The 17,472-nt window shown below is 55.4% G+C and overlaps 1 protein-coding gene across 2 annotated transcripts in view; it reads right to left on the bottom strand.

Moving 5' to 3' along the window:
* The window catches only part of SH3PXD2B (SH3 and PX domains 2B), a 59,069-nt gene extending 42,078 nt beyond the window's left edge, over positions 1-16,991 (bottom strand). For both annotated transcript variants that reach the window (XM_054288047.1, XM_054288048.1), the window contains exons 1-2: positions 16,896-16,991; positions 6,840-6,920 (exon numbers count right to left, since the gene is read on the bottom strand). In XM_054288047.1, coding sequence (XP_054144022.1) covers positions 6,840-6,920; positions 16,896-16,967 — 153 coding nt within the window. In that variant the 5' untranslated portion in view covers positions 16,968-16,991. The remainder of the gene's footprint in view (positions 1-6,839; positions 6,921-16,895) is intronic.
* Between the last annotated feature and the right edge of the window lie 481 nt (positions 16,992-17,472).

The raw sequence follows: 17,472 nt of genomic DNA, 5'->3' as shown, positions 1-17,472 counted from the left end.
CCCAGCCTGGAATAAATCAGGGGCCATGGAGAGCTATCCCCTGCCTGGGATGAGCCATGGAGCTCCCAGCCCTGCCCCAGGCAGGCTGTAGCTCAGGGATGTGCAGCTGATCCCTCCTGCCCAGCCCTGCAGCGTGTCCTGGCTCTGTCCTGGCTCTGGGAATGCTCCCCCAGCCCCATGCAGGGAGCTGATGCCAGGGCAGCCCCAGCTCTGCCAGGCCCAGGAGGTGCCAGCCCAGGCCAGGCTGAGCCCCTGAGCTGCCCTGGCTCTGGGAATGTGCTGGGGCTGCTGCCAAGGGCTGGAACGCTATAAATGGGAGACATTTGGAGAGAGGAAACACAAAGGAGCCAACTTTTAACTAGGCTGAAGTGCACTGGGCTGTGCATGCTCTGTGTGGAGGAGAGTGCTGAAGGTCTTTGATGCACTGCTGGAAAAACACTGGCTCTTCCTTCTGCAAACAGAAAAAGCCCTTATTTAATGGAAAGTGTTTTCTCCTGAGCTCCAGGATGGGAATTCACTATTCCTGCACTTGTGCAAGGGGTGTTGGAGCCCGTGGCTCTGAATGCAGCCTGGCCAAAGCAGTCACTGGGGCTCTGCTGGAGGAAGCTGTGGGTTCTCCCCTGCCCTCAGTCACGCAGGGCCTGTCCTGCTCCAGCTGCCTGAGAGACAGAGATCCTGCTGATTTATTTCTGTGGGAGGCTGAAACCACCGAGCTCACTGCACACGCAACTGCCCAGAATTGTGCTGAACTCCATAAACCCTGGAAGGGGGAAAAAAAATAAAAAAAAAAATCCCCAAAGTGTTGAAATAAGATTCCTGTTACGAAAGAACTGTTGAGAGAGCCCTGTTTACCGTGCCTGGACACACAAAACCCTGCCTGGCTGAGCTGCCTCAGGGCTCTGCCATCAAAGAGGCCGCCCAGAGCAGGAGAGGGGATCCAGGCTGGCATTGCCAGGGCAGGAATGAGACAGGAGAATGAGGATCCAGGCTGGCATTGCCAGGGCAGGAATGAGACAGGAGAATGAGGATCCAGGCTGGCATTGCCAGGGCAGGAATGAGACAGGAGAGGGGATCCAGGCTGGCATTGCCAGGGCAGGAATGAGACAGGAGAATGGGGATCCAGGCTGGCATTGCTAGGGCAGGAATGGCTCAGGAGAATGGGGATCCAGGCTGGCATTGCTAGGGCAGGAATGGCTCAGGAGAATGGGGATCCAGGCTGGCATTGCCAGGGCAGGAATGAGACAGGAGAATGGGGATCCAGGCTGGCATTGCCAGGGCAGGAATGAGACAGGAGAATGGGGATCCAGGCTGGCATTGCCAGCCAGGAGAGAGGATCCAGGCTGGCATTCCTAGAGTAGAAATGGCCAAGGAGAGGGGATCCAGGCTGGCATTCCCACCTGCTGGAGCCCAGGAGAATGGGGATCCAGGCTGGCATTCCCAGGGCAGGAATGGCCAAGGAGAAGGCATCCAGGCTGGCATTTCCTCGTGCTGGAGCCCAGTGCTGCTGCTCTCTGCCCTCCACATCAGGAGCATTAAGATAATACTCACTTCACCTCTGAGCACTCCTGCCAGGAGCCTGGGTTAAATAATGAAGGAGGAGGAGGAAAAACTGGAGGAGGAAGGGAAGGAGACAGAGGAAGGCAAGCTCTGAGCTCACAGTAATGGAAGCAAGAGGCTCATTTTAATTTTTCAAGCCTCCAAGAGCCTGGAACAAGCTGATGAGAACAATTCCTCTTTGTGTGCCAGCTCCAGCCTTCAGAGCCCACTGAGTGTGCTGGATTATCCAGAGCCTCTCAGGCTCCCTGGGACCCAGACTTTGCCCTCTGCCTGCCTCTGCCTGGCGCCTGTGTGCACACAACAGGTGAGGAACCCCTCCAGGAGCACCAGGCTCTGCTCCACGTGGACATGGCAGGCACAGGCCACTGCCTGCTGCCAATTCTCTCATGGAAGCAGGCACCACTTCAACAGACTATTTATTTTCTGGTGTTGCACACCAAGCTGCTGGCCCCAGGGCTGCAGGACTCGCTCCAAGATGAGACAGCTCCCGGTGGGTCAGAGCTGAGAGCTTCCAGCAAAGAACCTGAAGGAGCTGTTGAACATATGGACAAACAAGAGAGCTGGGAAACACACTGGATGGATGCACAGACAGACAGGAATGGGAGGGAGAGGCACAGCCAATTTTAGAGTTCTTCAAATTGCCAGTTTTTCTGTCTCCGAATTGTGCAGGGAGCACGATTAGCCCAGCCTGTGCTGTGTCTGCAGCCCTGGCCTCAAAATGAAAGCTCTGAGCAGAGAAGCAGCCACAGAGCATCATCATCCTCAGGGGCTGAAGGGTCTGACTGCAAGGGGAAAAGCCTTGGGGCAATCTATCCCAAAGAGGGGGACCCTGAAACATGCCAGGGGACAGCCAGGGGGTCAGGCTGTGCTGCAGGGAACAGGGACAGGAGGAGAGGGAACATGAGATAGCTCAGGGTGGGCACAGCAGGAATTCCCCCATGGAAAGGGGGCTCAGGCACTGGAACTGCCCAGGGAGGGTTGGATCCCCATCCCTGGAGGTGGCACTCAGAACTCTGGGCTGGGGACAAGGAAGGGATCAGGCACAGCTTGGGTTTGATGGTATCAGAAATGTTTTTCCAACCTCAGTAATTTGGGATTCTGAGAATTCAAACCTCAATAATTCTGGGATTCTGAGAATGTGGCTGCAGCCAAAAGGCAGAAGGTGCTGAGGACGTGGAGTGGGGACAGCACAGGGGGCTGGCAAGAGCAGGAAAGGTGTGAAAGGGTGGGTTTGGGGTGTTTTAGGAGAGCAGCAAGACATCAGTGGCTCTCAGTCACATGAAGAGCTCAAGTGACTGCCAGCCGTGCCTGCTGAACTCACAATGACAAAGGGGGGAAAAAATGCTTCCTTCTGGGGGTTTCCACGAGAAACCACAAGAGACCAGCCAGAATCTGTTCTCTAAGCAGCAGTGGCACTCTTGGCAGCCTGTGGTTTCAACAGGATCCTTCCAAGGAACTCGTCAGGGGAGCATCCCACAGGGGAGCCCTCAGGCACTGCACAGGGCTGGCAGCACCTCCCAGGCAGGAGCAGACCCTGATCCTCTCCCTGCCCACCACAGAGGCCACTCCAGTGCCTGATTTCCCCCTTCCATGCCAGCTGACATTCCCAGCACCCTGCAAGCCCCAATCCCATCCCTTTGTTTCTCAGGAACAGCCTCCATCTGCTGCCAGCAGCTCACATCTGGAATTGTGAGTGTTGAGAAAGAGCCTCAGTCCTGTTGGAAGGAAATTATTCCTCCAGCTAAGGGGTTTATGCAGAACTGAGTTTAGCATTTGGAGTTGGAAATTTACTACAAATCCTACAGTTACCCCAGGTTTTAAAGCTCGGAATTACAGTTTTATCTTCCTTCATTCCTAAAAGGCTGCCCTGATGTAAATTGCCACCTGACAGAAAATATTCACAGAGAAAAGGAGGAGAGGCAGAGGACCTGCAGAGCAAAACCCCTCCTGGGCACAGGAGAGAGCCCAGGGTGGAGCTGACCCCCAGCTCCAGAATCTCACCCTGATTTCAGCACTGGACTGGTGACCCCAGGGCAGGAAAAGGCACAGACTGAGCGCTTCCCAAGGGATGGGAGCCACCACTGACTGCATCTGCCCACACTGCTGGCTTGGCTCCAGGAGGAAGCAGCCCTTGGGGAGAGGTGACAGCATCCTGTGGGACACTGCTGTGGCACAAGGCATGGAAACAGCCAAGGAGGCAGAAAAAGGAGGTCCTGCCACCTTTGGAAGAGAAAGGCAGGGTGGTGGTGCTTGGAAAGGTGCAGCAGCCACGAGCTGGGAACCTGGAATTGTGCAGGACAGAACCTGGAACTGTGCAGGACATGGCCAGAACCTGGAATTGTGCAGGACAGAACCTGGAATTGTGCAGGACAGAGCCAGAACCTGGAATTGTGCAGGACAGAACCTGGAATTGTGCAGGACTGGGCCAGAACCTGGAATTGTGCAGGACAGAACCTGGAACTGTGCAGGACAGAGCCAGAACCCGGAATTGTGCAGGACAGAACCTGGAATTGCACAGGACAGAGCCAGAACCCGGAACTGTGCAGGACAGAACGTGGAATTGTGCAGGACATGGCCAGAACCTGAATTGTGCAGGACAGAACCTGGAATTGTGCAGGACTGGGCCAGAACCTGGAATTGTGCAGGACAGAACCTGGAACTGTGCAGGACAGAGCCAGAACCTGGAATTGTGCAGGACAGGGCCAGGTTTGGGCACTAAGGACAGGAAAGGGAAGGGCTCTGCAAGGCCACAGTACTCAGGAAAAGCCCCAAATGTTCCTGGCTGGAACCTGTGGCATCACTGTGACCAGCAAGGTGGCTTCTGACACTGCTCACCCCAGCATGGGGAGTGCAGCTACTCTGGTGGCTCCAAGGCAAAGGGATTTCCCCATGGAAAGGGGGCTCGGGGCAGGCTCAGGGTGGGCAGAGCAGGAATTTCCCCATGGAAAGGGGGCTCAGGGCAGGCTCAGGGTGGGCACAGCAGGAATTTCCCCATGGAAAGGGGGCTCAGGGCAGGCTCAGGGTGCGCACAGCAGGAATTTCCCCATGGAAAGGGGGCTCAGGGCAGGCTCAGGGTGGGCACAGCAGGAATTTCCCCATGGAAAGGGGGCTCAGGGCAGGTTTAGGATGGACACCAGCAGGAATTTCCCCATGGAAAGGGGGCTCAAGGCAGGTTTAGGATGGACACCAGCAGGAATTTCCCCATGGAAAGGGGGCTCAGGCACTGGGACTGCCCAGGGAGGTTTGGAGAGCCCATCCCTGGAGGATTTAGTGCTCAATGAGCAGTTTTAGATACTCAAGGTTTCTTGAGTATCTACCTTGAACCAACACATCATAAGAAGTGCCAAGTTCTATGTGGGTATTAAATCTTTTGGGCAGCCTATTCTCCCTTCTAATTGCTGAAGATTTGTGTCTTTGAATTTGTATCTTTGAATATCTTTGTGGATGATAATGAGCACTCAGGGCTCTGGGCTGGGGACAAGGTGGGGATGGAGCACACCAAGAGTTTGGGGCTCTTTTCCAAGCTCCAGGATCCTGTGGATCCAGCCTGCAGGCTTCACTCCTGCTCAGTCTGTGTTTGCAGTGTCCTCCTGCCTGCCTGGGATGGGGAGCACACTTTGCCCCTGGCTCGGCTCTCAGCACTCACCCTGTTTTCCTTGGCCCTGCTCCTGCAATAATTGTTCAGCCACCATGGAAGGTGACCAATGGTTCAGCTGTGGATTCATTGGGAACACCAGGAGGAGTTCCCCAGCCTCTCCTCAGCTCCACCAAGCTCCTCTCTCCCACTTGGATCCTGGATTTTCCACATCCCTGACAGCCAAGGAGGGTGCACCAACCTTTCCCCTGCTCTTTTAAAAAACAAACCCTGCTCAGGCCCTGGCAGGAGCGTGGAAAGTGCAGCCAGAGCCACTGGGAACACTGGTATTAAATGAACAAATATCCTGACCCCAACATGCACGTACTGGGGTTGCTCAAGGCTGTGAGCCTGAATCAGCCTGGATGGGTTTTCCCTGGATAACAACGACAGACAGATTCTTGACACAGAGCTCACCTGCACTCAAATTTCCAATTCTCCCTCCAGCACACCAAAAAGATCATCAGAACTGGACCTAGGAAAAATATTTTCCCCTCTTGCTGTTTTCAGAAGCAGCTGAAGTGTTTCAGTCCCACACTGATTTTCTGGGGGGCTGTGTGGAATTTTCCCTCTTTTTAAAATAACCAGAGGCATGAATAATTTCCAGCATGGAAAACTTCTGCCTGAAGAGCTAAAATTGGCCCAGAATCATGCAAGAGTCACACAAGAGAGGCCTCCAGCAATGGCACCAGTCATGCCACCAAACCTACCCAGAGCATTTTTTTCCAGTGTGCTCAGAGGATCTGTTTCACTCCTCACCTCCCAATCCAATTTGCACTGCCCTGCAGCACGAGTTTAAAACAAGGACACCAGGAAGCATGTGTGATAAGGGGGAAGGAAGGGAAAAACCACAGCTTCTTTCATTCTTTCAACAGAGCCAAAAAGGAGTGGCTGCTATAATATTTTTTTTTTCATTTTTTTAAAGAAAAAGCTGCAGGGAACAGCAAAGGGAGGAGATGTTTGCTTTAAACTTTCCCACCTCCACCACGATACATATTTATATGTATTTATAAAGAATATAAACTGCTTCTAAAGGTGTTTTGCAGAGTGCCTGACTCCAGTTCTGACATTTTCCACCCCAGGATTGTGCACAGCTCCAGTCAGGATGGAGGGGCACAGCCAGGATTCCCCACAGCCCTTCCCCAGCCCAGGGAACCAGCACAGACATCCCAAAGGGGTCTGGGCGCACAGACACCCCAAACTGGGTCTGGGAACACAGACACCCCAAATTCTGTGCCCCAGCCAGAGGAATGAGCCCGGAGCACCATGAAGAGGAGATGCTGCAGAGAAGGAAGCACGAGTTCCATTTCCTTCCAGCCCCGGCTGCTGCCCAACAGCTGTTCCTTATTTATTTACTTTCATATTTCCTTGGTTACACAGGCGGCTGCTCGCAGCTTTAACCCCTGCACTGCCAGGGCAGGGTGACAGCAGGGCAGGGCCAGCCAGGCTGAGCTGTCACCTCAGCGTGCTCACAGCCACTCACTCAGGTGTCCTGCAGGGCAGGGACAGGCCTGAGAGCAGCATCTGCCCCATCCCAGACTCTCATCCCCTCCAGGTAGAGCCCAGGAGCATCCCCAGCACTCCTGTCACCCCCAGAGCACTCCTGTCCCCATCCCATCCCTCCTGTCACCCCCCCAGGGTTCCCCACCTGCAGGTCGAAGAACTTGCTGTACCGTCTGTAAATGACCTCGGTGGCTCCATTGGACCAGGTGACCTTGATGATGTACACCTGCAGGGAACAGAGGCACAAATCAGCGTGAGGAACCCCCAAAAAGCCCCACCACAACCCAAAAGCTGCCAGTGCAGCCCCCCCACAGCTGGGTGACGAGCAGGGGAATGCTTCAGATCGATTCAGCCACACCACAACAGAGGTGAGGGGAAATGATTGAGCTGCAGCTTAACCAAATGTTTGTTTCTGGTGGTGGACTGAGCTCTGTGGCCTTGGAGAGGGGCAGACATTTGAGTGTGAAGTGACAATTCTGTGTAAAAACACAGCACAAATCCCTCCAGACAGCACTAAAAAACCAGTTAAAACTAAACCCTGGGCACCCCATTTACACTGCAGCACCAGAGCTGATGCTGAGACCCAAGAGCAGCACCTGCACCAGCCTGGCTGCTGCAAATGGGACTGCAACAGCCCAAAGCCCCGGGGTCTGCAACTCCACCTGCTTGGGCTTGGGTTTCTGACACCTGCAGGGGTGGAAATCAGTGTCCTGATCCCTAAAATGCCACAGGACCAGCCCCAGTCACTGCAGGTCATTCACAGACCCCCAGGACCAGGCTCTAACTGGTGATGAATGCAAAACAAAACACCAAACCCAGCCCATTCCAGCACAAAGCACCAAACCCAGCCCATTTCAGCACAAAACAAAACACCAAACCCAGCCCATTTCAGAACAAAACACCAAACCCAGCCCATTTCAGCACCAAACACCAAACCCAGCCCATTTCAGCACCAAACACCAAACCCAGCCCATTCCAGCACAAAGCACCAAACCCAGCCCATTTCAGCACCAAACACCAAACCCAGCCCATTTCAGCACCAAACACCAAACCCAGCCCATTCCAGCACAAAGCACCAAACCCAGCCCATTTCAGAACAAAACACCAAACCCAGCCCATTTCAGCACAAAGCACCAAACCCAGCCCATTTCAGCACCAATTCTCCTGTGAAGGACAACATGCACATCACAGAATGAGGCAATTACTGATCTCATGTCTCCTCTGTGTTTCACAGAGAGCAGAGATAACCCTTGGTGAGGTGCCAGTGTAACACCCAATCTCAAATTGATAACAGATTGACTGAACAGAACCCAGGGTATTTTTTTCCCTCCTAACTCAAGTCCTTATTTCCACCAGAAATTCAAGCATCAATTCCTTGAAGAAGGACCAAGATGTTCAGAAGCCCAGGTGAAGGGACCTACTGGAACTTCTGCCAGCAAAATCAAGCATCAATGCTCTTAAAATGTTGTTTTGGTATTTAAAAGAGAATCCCTCAGGAGTTTCACAAGGTTTTCCCCACTGAGATGCCCATTTATCCAGATTCTGGAATGTGACCAACATCCTAAACCAGTATCCAAACTCAAATACCAGGACAGCACAACACTCAGTTATTTGAGTTTATCAAAGCTACTCAAATGCTGCACTGAAAATCTCACCTCAAATCTCACCCTGCTGCTCAGAGGCTGGCACAGCCTAAGCCACCAAGGTGGGGACACTCCTGAGGGTGACAAACTCTTCCCCAAGCAATCAATTCCACAGAAAAGTGGGCAGAAAACGAGGCAGAAAGAGGGATCAAATTCTTACTGCTAAAATAAAGAAGTTCCCTACTTTCAAACCAGTAATTCAAGGTCCACTTTTGTTGAATTTGGGTTGGGTTAGAAGGGACCTTAAAGATCTCCCTGGCATGGCAGGGACACCTTCCACTGTCCCAGGGTGATTAAACACCTGCCTTGGGCACTGCCAGGGATCCAGGGCACCCTGTGCCAGGGCCTGCGCACCCAATATCCCACCTAAACCCAGTCCCTCAGTCTGGAGCCATTCCCTGCTCTGCTTTCACTTCCAAACTCTTATTTTGAGATGAAGAACCCTCATTTCCTCCCTATAAACACAGATGGATTCTCCAAGACAACATCTGCTCCAGCTGTGGAGGCCACGCCGTGCTCCAAGGGAGGCAGCACTCCCCCAGCAAACTAGGGGTTAACCTGGTGCTAACACAGGTTCAAACTCCTCTACCCTCTGCCCAGGACGTGCTGCAGGGCCAGCATGAGCTCATGTGGGCTGGGAGCTGAGCTGTATCCCAGTTTTGTCAGCAGTCCCCAGCCCTGCTCGGGTTATATCACTGCTGGCTGCCTGCCTGCACTGAGCCTTCCACTGGGGCAGCAGCAGCAGCCAGCTCCTCCTCATTGTTTATTCCCACCCTGCCTTTATTTGGAGTCAACAGCTCATTAGACTGGGATTTTAATCAGGATGTGGACAGATGGAGCCAAAGTCATTCAGAGCTCTTGAGGGTAGTGAAGGCACGAGGGCACCCCAGGCTCCCCCGTGGCCTCTGCAGCAATTTCTGCTCTCTGCTGCTGTGCTGAAAGGCACAACTCCCAGGGCTCAGACAAGAGTTCCTTGCACATCCCCTTCCAGCAGCAGAAAGGTCTCCAGGGGTTTCTCCTTAACCTGCTTATGGACAGCAGAGAAGATGGGGGAACCACAGGAACAGGAGCTCCTCAGCATCTATCAAACCTGGGGAAAGCCAGCTGCCTCTCTGCTGGTGGATATTCCTCATCTTTCCAACAGCCCATCCCAGATCTTGGTCTCTCCCAATATCTAATCCACTCCCTGCTGTCTCAGAAATAAAAAAAAAAAAAACAAAACACCAGAAAACACAACTGTGGTGCTCCCTCACCTAACAAGTGCAGGTTTGGGAAGGTTTGAACACTGCACTCACCCCGTGAGCATTGCACTGCACTCAGGGGATCCTGCAGCCTTCCCTTGGTGCCCTCCACCACCACCCAGCATCTGTCACTGCTGTCCCCTCCCCAGCACCTCTGTCAGAGGGAGAACAGCCCTTGGAAAATGGGGCTGAAAACCTTTGGAAGGGAAGGGAAGCGTCAGGAAGTGACAGCTTGCTGCAAGAAATGCAGGTGGCAGCTGGCCAAGCACAGCAGAGCTGTCAGAGGAGCCCAGGGGAACACTCTGAGAGCCAGGGGGATCCAGGACATCCCTCCAGGGCAGGGAGGGAGCTCCTGGAGGCTGCAGAGCCAGCTCAGACCCAGCAGAGCCACGGCAGTCACGGGGACAGAGGGGTGAGGAGCCAGTGAGAATCTGGAAAGGGCAGCCAGAGATTTAATTTTTTTTTCTTTCTTTTCCTCTTGAAGAGATGAAGCAGAGAGCCCTGGGAGCAGCCAGCCCAGCAGTGTTTTTGCAGGGACTGCTGGAAATCCCTGGTGCTGCACCCAGCAGTGGCTCCTGGTGACTCCCAGTGCCCTCAGGGACCAAGGATCCATTCCCAAATCCTCCATCCTGCCCTGCCCAAAGTCCCTCACAACAGCACAGGGAGAGAGTGAGGAGCTGATTCAAACTGCTGACTCGAGGCAAGGAAATTAAGAACAGATACTGAGAAAAAAATAAAAAATAAAATAACAGAGCCAGTTTCCCGTTCTTGAACACGAGGCCGTGTGACCTCGCAGCAGAATCACTTCTGGACTCCCTGCATAAACACACCAGGACAAGCTGGGGAGCAGCCTGGACTGCTCAAATGTGAGCAGGAAAAAGGCAGGGTGAAGGTGAGGAAAACCCAGAGCTCCACTTTCAGCTTCTCTCCCCTCCTACAGGAGTTTTCCAAAGCTTTTCACGGAGATTTGCACGGCGTCCTGGCTGGGGGGGACACAAAAACCCCACAAGGAAGGAGAGGGGGCAGCAGCCTGGGAACCCTGCCTGGCACCAGGCAGTGAGTGCAGCCCAAACTCAGCAGCATCCAGAATGCAGATGGAGCCCAGAGCAGCTCAGCCACCCCAGCACCAGCTCAGGGCCTTCCCTGAGGGATCCCAGAGCAGCTCAGGCACCCCAGCACCAGCTCAGGGCCTTCCCTGAAGGATCCCAGAGCAGCTCAGGCACCCCAGCACCAGCTCAGGGCCTTCCCTGAGGGATCCCAGAGCTTCCCTGAGCCCAGAGCAGCTCAGCCATCCCAGCATCAGCTCAGGGCCTTCCCTGAGGGATCTCAAAGCTCTCCTGCGCCCAGAGCAGCTCAGGCACCCCAGCATCAGCTCAGCCATCCCAGCACCAGCTCAGGGCCTTCCCTGAAGGATCCCAGAGCAGCTCGGCCACCCCAGCACCAGCTCAGGGCCTTCCCTGAAGGATCCCAGAGCTTCCCCGTGCCCAGAGCTCCCCCACACAGACACGGGCAGGGGGCACAGCAACCCCATGGTCCCTTGGGATGACACCTCCAGGCAGTGCAGGGACACCAGGGAAGGTCCCAGGCTCCAGCAGGGCTCCTGCAGCAGCTCCAGACACCGCAGCCTGCAGCGGGGGCTGAGCTGTCTGCAGAGCTGTTTCCAAAGGCTCAGAGCCTGTGTGGTCTCAGGCCCAGGGGGACTCTGCACAATGAACCTCTCTGTGGAAAACTGCACATATTTAAAGCATCTTTCAGCAGCAAAGAGGAAAAGCATCAGTCAAAGGCGTCAGGCTTTTGATTTCACCCACGCTGAAACGTGGTGACCCTGAAATGAGGGGAGATATGAGAGCCTCACCCTCCCTTTGGAAACCCAAAGGGGCAGAGAAACCACAGGAGCTGAGCAAGGCAGCCAAGCCAGACTGGGTTTAACATAGAAAATGGAGTGGGAAATTCTAAGAGGAAAAGAGAAAAAAAAAAAAGAAAAAAAAAGGTGGCTGGAAACAAAGAAAGTTCTTGGCATCAAGCTGCTGCTGTGCTTGGCCCCTGTCCATCAGCCCTCACTGCTGCAGGGCTGGGGAGGGGACAGGGGATGCCAAAGCTGGGGGCAGCAGAGGGACAGCCAAGGCCCAGCTGGGTGGGCAGACAGCTGGTGACCCCCTCACCCCTGCTCTGTGCCTGGGGAGCTGGGAGGAGGGACAGGCTGGCATGGGGAGGTGTTCCAGCTGCTGCAGGGCACCAGCAATGCTGCCCTGGGCTCTGTGGCACAGGGGAGGCAGAAACAGCAAGGCAGGGCTGGAAAAAGGGCAGGCAAAATCTCAGCACAGCCAAGGCAGGGCTGGAACACCAGGGCAGGCAGATCCACAGCACCAGCCCTGTTACCAGCCCTGCCTTGGCTGGAGGAGCAGGGCCGGCAGATCCTCACCACTAACCAAGGCAGAGCTGGGTAACAGGGCTGGGTGCAGCAGCACATCCTCACCACAGCCCAGGCAGCCCGAGCACACAGCCAGCACTGCAGAGCAGCCTCCTCTCCCCTCTCCCCAGCTCATCCCTTGGATTTTTTGCTCTGTAGCCTCTTCCCCCAGCTGCTGCACAGCCTGGCAGGGCACAGCACTGCTGGGGTGGCAGGGGCACAGCCACCAGGCTGGGAGCCCCAAGGACAGCCCAGCAGAGGCTGCTCAGAGCCCTCAGGCACACAGCAATGCAGCCAGCCTGCCCCAGCCCCTCTGAAGGTCACACAGATGGATTCGCCCGTTTCCTGTCCCCCACTGCCACAGGAAGACAGAGACACCCTCCAAACAAAGCTGGGGGGATCAAGGTCAGAGAGCTGGGGGCAGGCAGAGGCCAGGGATGGCCCCAGAGCTGCTGGAACTGAGTGTGAGCATCAGACCTGAGCGTGAGCATCAGCTGGCACTGAGCGTGAGCATCAGCTGGCACTGAGTGTGAGCACCACTGGAACTGAGTGTGAGCACCAGCTAGAAGTGAGTGTGAGCACCAGCTAGAAGTGAGTGTGAGCATCAGCTGGCACTGAGTGTGAGCATCACTGGAACTGAGTGTGAGCACCACTGGAACTGAGTGTGAGCACCAGCTAGAAGTGAGTGTGAGCACCAGCTAGAAGTGAGTGTGAGCATCAGCTGGCACTGAGTGTGAGCATCACTGGAACTGAGTGTGAGCACCACTGGAACTGAGCGTGAGCATCAGCTTCCCTCACATAGCTGCTCCTGACAGCAGCCAGGGGCCAGGCAGGATTTGGCCCTTCCACATTCAAGCTTTTCAACAGCCTTGAGAAACGTGGCTGGGGAAGGAAAACAAAGCAGAGTTGGAGTCTGAGTGCTGGTTTTTATCCACAAAGATGAGAGTGCTCCATGCTCAGCTCTGCTGAGAGGTGAGGAGGAAAGCCTGGTGACATCTGGAGCAGAGCAGGGTCAGGCACAAGGACAGGGCAAAATTCCTACCAAATTCCCTGCCTTGTTGGGACAGCATCATCCAGCTGACAGGAAATGGGATGAGACAAGGCACAACCACAGGATACAGCAGCCAACCACCAGTGAGGATGCTGAGAAAGCCCTCAAAGCTTTAGAGGCCACCAGGAGTCAGGCTGCAGCTTCCCCTGGCTCTCTCCCACTCCTAGTTTGGTTATCTGGGGACAGCACACTGCATAGATTTCACACTACTCATGCCAGCCTCCTTCCTCTCTCAGCTGCCCACAGGACATTCCCACATTCCAAGGGCATGGTCACCCTTCCATGAGACAGCACGGGGAAAAGTCATCCCTGACACCCTAACAACCAGGATGATCCACAAGGGCAGAAATAACTCCCAAAATCCAGGAGAATAACTCAGCCTGCTCAAGGTGACACCGTGCCAGGGCCACCGAGCCCTGCTCCAGCTGGAACCACAAAACAGAGCCCATGGGGCACGTGCTCCTCAGAAATACCTTCAGCTGATAAATATAAGGCACTAAAGAAGCTGTGGATTGGCAGCTCTGTCCTCTTGCCATTCAAACACTCCATAATCAGCTCCAGATAAGCACAGCAGGGCTGGGCTACACGAGGAATGAAACCACAAATGGCCTCAGGAGCAGAGAGGACACCTACACCACCACATCACAAATTCCACATCAAAAACATAACAGCACCTTCACTTTCTGAACGTGGTTCTCCTCAAATTTGTTTTCAAACACCTGCAGGTCCCATTAGCCAGATTCCACCACTCACTGTTAATTACTTTCACAACCCAGCTGCCACAAATGAGGTCTTCACCTTGTTTAATGTTTTGCCATCTTGTTCACTGGGTTTTCAAAATAAATGTATGCTGCAAATATTATTTAAATTCCCCATTTTCTGGGATAAATGGATCATGGAAGTCCTGAGAGAACACGACCCAGCTTTCCCAAAAATCTAACCCACCCCAACAGCATGCTGTTGGATGGATATATATAATTTTGGATGGTGCTCTAGAACAACTATTTAAACCTATATAACTATGGAAATGTTCCTGGTAGGCAGAAATGGAGCTGGGATTCAATGGCATTGCTATTAACACACAGAAAACACACACATTGCAGCTGTAACAAAATGAAACATCCTGATGCCTGCCCAAAGGAAAGAAAACCCAATCTGGATTTAGTAGGAAAAAGCTTTCTTTTAGGGCTTCTGCTCGAGAATAACAAACACAATACTATAAAAAGGTCCTGAGTGGAGTCCTTTAAGAAAAATCCAGTCTGTTTCTACTATGGCTTTGTTTTGGGTCTTTTCTGAATAAACATTCATTTATCAGAGACTTGGCCAGACCAGAGAAATGACAGTCTGCTCCTCTGTCTCTCCCAATGATTATTTTTAAGCTTTCCTCTTGGACTTTGCTCAGATTTGCAGGGTGGCCCTGGAGCCCTGAGCTGGGATCACTTCACACAGGACTGGGTGGGAAATGTACTGAAAATGTCACCTCAGGCACTGCCTGGAGGATGGAGTCCCCTTTTCCCTTGGAAAATGAGCCAGAGCATCCTGCAACAAGCACCTGCACAAGGATCACTCCTCAGTGCCCCTGCCAGGTGGTGCCCATGAAGAAAAGCTTAAAAACACAAGTGGAGTTTGAGGGCACAGGGCTGTGCTGAGCCCTAACTCAGCTCAGCACCTGTACCCAGCTATCCAAACCCTGCCCAGCACCTTGGTGCTTGCCCTGCAATTTGGGGAAATGCTGAGCATCCTGCTCCACAGCAGAGCTGCAAAACAACAAACTTTTTGTCTCAGGCATTGCAATTCTTGTAGTATCAGTTACCCAGGTGAAAGGCAAACCACAGCAGCCTGAATAGCGCCAGCCCTCCCCACTGCAGGTGCAACAAGGACTTTGATTTCACTTTTCTGGGAAAGTGGAATTCATAACTTTGTGCTGTGGCCTCATCTTGAGCAGCACAATCACAGCTTTGTCCAGCAAAGGGAAACCTCTGGCTGGTGCAGAGGAGCCCGAGCAGGGCAGGTCATCACAGAGGCAGCAGGAGGGAAAGGCAGCGTGGTCCTGCAGCCTCCCCAGGGTCAGGAGAGCTGTCTCAGGGCTGGGGCAGAGCACATCTGTGTGATGGGAGAAGGCAGAGGGCAAAGGTTTTACACAGACACTCGGTGCTTGCCTTGCATTCACACTGTGCCAGCAGCCACAAATGATTCAGCCATGATTTGCTGCCTCTCTTTCTCTTTGCAGGAGAAAAAAAAAGGAAAGAAAAAAAAAAAACCGCTTTGGTTTCATATAATTAACTGGCTTTGTGAATCTGCCTATCGATTCCTCCGGCAAGGCGAGCGCTCCCATTGACTCCAGCGCTGCCTGCAGGCTGCCGGCCCCTCCCTGCTCAGCCCTGAGCAGCCACGCTGGCTCCCGCTGCTGCCTTTGGGTCCGAGCCCGGAGCAGGGGAAGGCTGGAGCACAGGGATGGGATGGGGAGGCTGGAGCACAGGGATGGGATTGGGATGGACTGGGGAGGCTGGAGCACAGGGGTGGGATTGGGATGGGCTGGGGAGGCAGAGGCTGGGGCTCACAGCTGTCACCGCTCCTGCTCCCCATCCCCACCCACCGCCCCTCCATCCAGCTCTGTGCTCAGCAAACATCGCCGGCCCAGTTTTGCAGCCTCGCAGGGATTATTTATGCCCTGCCCAACTCCAGCCGCGACAGGCGGGGACAGCGCTGACTGTGCGCGGCACCGCGGGGACACTGCTCCGAGGGGCACGGCAGGGACAGCAGAGCCACCCCACAGCCAGCCCAGCCCGGCTCGGCACGGGACACGGCGGCCGAGCCCCGGATCCGCCAAGACAAACAGCGGTGGACAGAGCTCCGCACGGCTCCGGAGCGATGAGTAAGGCACGATGGACACGATGGCAGGAAAAGCGCACATCTGGAACCCGAGCCAGGCGCTGCCAGGGCTGGCAAAGCTCTAGGCAGGGCAGCAGGAAGAAGGGGAGATAAGGGAGGTGGGTGGGTGGCAGCGGCCACGCCGCATCGCTGATGCGAGGAGAGACCCCGCTGCCCTCGCCTCCTGCCCTCAGCTTTCCTCCAATTGTTGCTCAATGCCACGAAACAGCCGAGGGGAGCTGGAGAAGCCCTCGATCTTCCCAGAGCTCTGAAAGCCTGGCCCTTGTGGCAACCGACTGCAGCCAGAGCAAAGAGCACATCTGCACAGCCCAGATGTGCCCCGAGCAGTGAGTGTGTCACTGGGTCACCCCGGGCCACGGCAACACGGGAGGGACGAACATTTCGGGCTTTGTTTTAGGCTCTTGCCAGGATTCACCCACAAGCTCTCCACGGGTGTGCCTGGAAACACACCAAAGTTTAAATCATAAAAAAAAAAAAAAAGGAAAAAAAAATAAAACCATCTTCAAAACCAGACAAACCCACAACAGTTTGGAGCACAGAGGAAGGTAGGGGACACGAGGGATCCTTCCTAGGGACGGAGCCCTACCCAGGGACCGAAAGCAGCAGCCGGGTGGTCCCTTTGCCCCGGGACTCCGCGACCAACAGGTCCCGGCGGCAGCTGCAGGAGCGGGGGCGCTTCCCCGCGGTGCCCGTGGCCGATGCCCGGTGCCGCAACCCCCGCCCGCATCCCCGGACATCCCGCGGGCCGGGGGCATCCCCAGGCCGGCAGGGGCACCGCGGGACCCCCCGGCACAGCCGAGAGAGGCACCCCCGGCACACCCAGAGAGGCACCCCGGCAGCGCTGCCGCCCTCTGTCTCTTTCTCCTCCTCCTCCTCGTCCGTCCTCCCTTCCCGGAGCTCCGCGCGGGAGCGGGGCCGGCAGCGCCCGGCCTTTGTTCGCCCGGGGCCGGGCCGGGGCACTCACATAGTGCTTGTTGGGGATGCGCCGCTTCTGCACGTCCAGCACCTTCACCTCGGCGATGCTGCGCCTGGGCATCGCCGCTGCCGAGCCCCTCGGGGAGCGGGGACGCGCTGCCGCTCGCCGCCGGCACCGGAGGCTGCAGCGCGGCCGAGCCTCCCCGCGCCGCCCGCTCCGGGGGCGGGAGGCGGCCCCGGCCCGGCCCGGCCTATCCCGGCCGGAGGGGCGGCCCCACCGCCGCCCGCTTAAAGGGACGGCCGGCCCGCTCCGTGCCCGGGGTGGCCGCTCCGTGCCCGGCCCGGTGCTGCCGCAGCGAGATGGTTCGGAGAGCGCGGTGCCCCTCCCGGGAACGGGTCCCGTTTGTCCCCCTTACCTGAGCGTGGTTCCTCTCTTGTCCCATCACAGCTGTGCCCTGGAGTGGTTCTGATGTTGTCCCATCACAGCGGTACCCGTGGATGGTTCCCCTCTTGTCCCATCACAGCAATGCCCAGGGGTGGTTCTGCTCCTGTCCCATCACAGCAGTGCCTGGGGTGGTTCTGTGTTGTCCCATCCCAGCAGTGCCCCCAGGTTGGCCGGCAGCAGC

Source organism: Melozone crissalis, unplaced genomic scaffold, assembly GCF_028551555.1.
Source record: "Melozone crissalis strain CALT ecotype California unplaced genomic scaffold, PUWL_Pcris_2 ptg000061l_1, whole genome shotgun sequence".
Classification (NCBI taxonomy): Eukaryota; Metazoa; Chordata; class Aves; order Passeriformes; family Passerellidae; genus Melozone; species Melozone crissalis.
The sequence above is the reverse complement of the archived record's forward strand: the minus strand, read 5'-3'. Positions and strand labels throughout refer to the sequence as shown.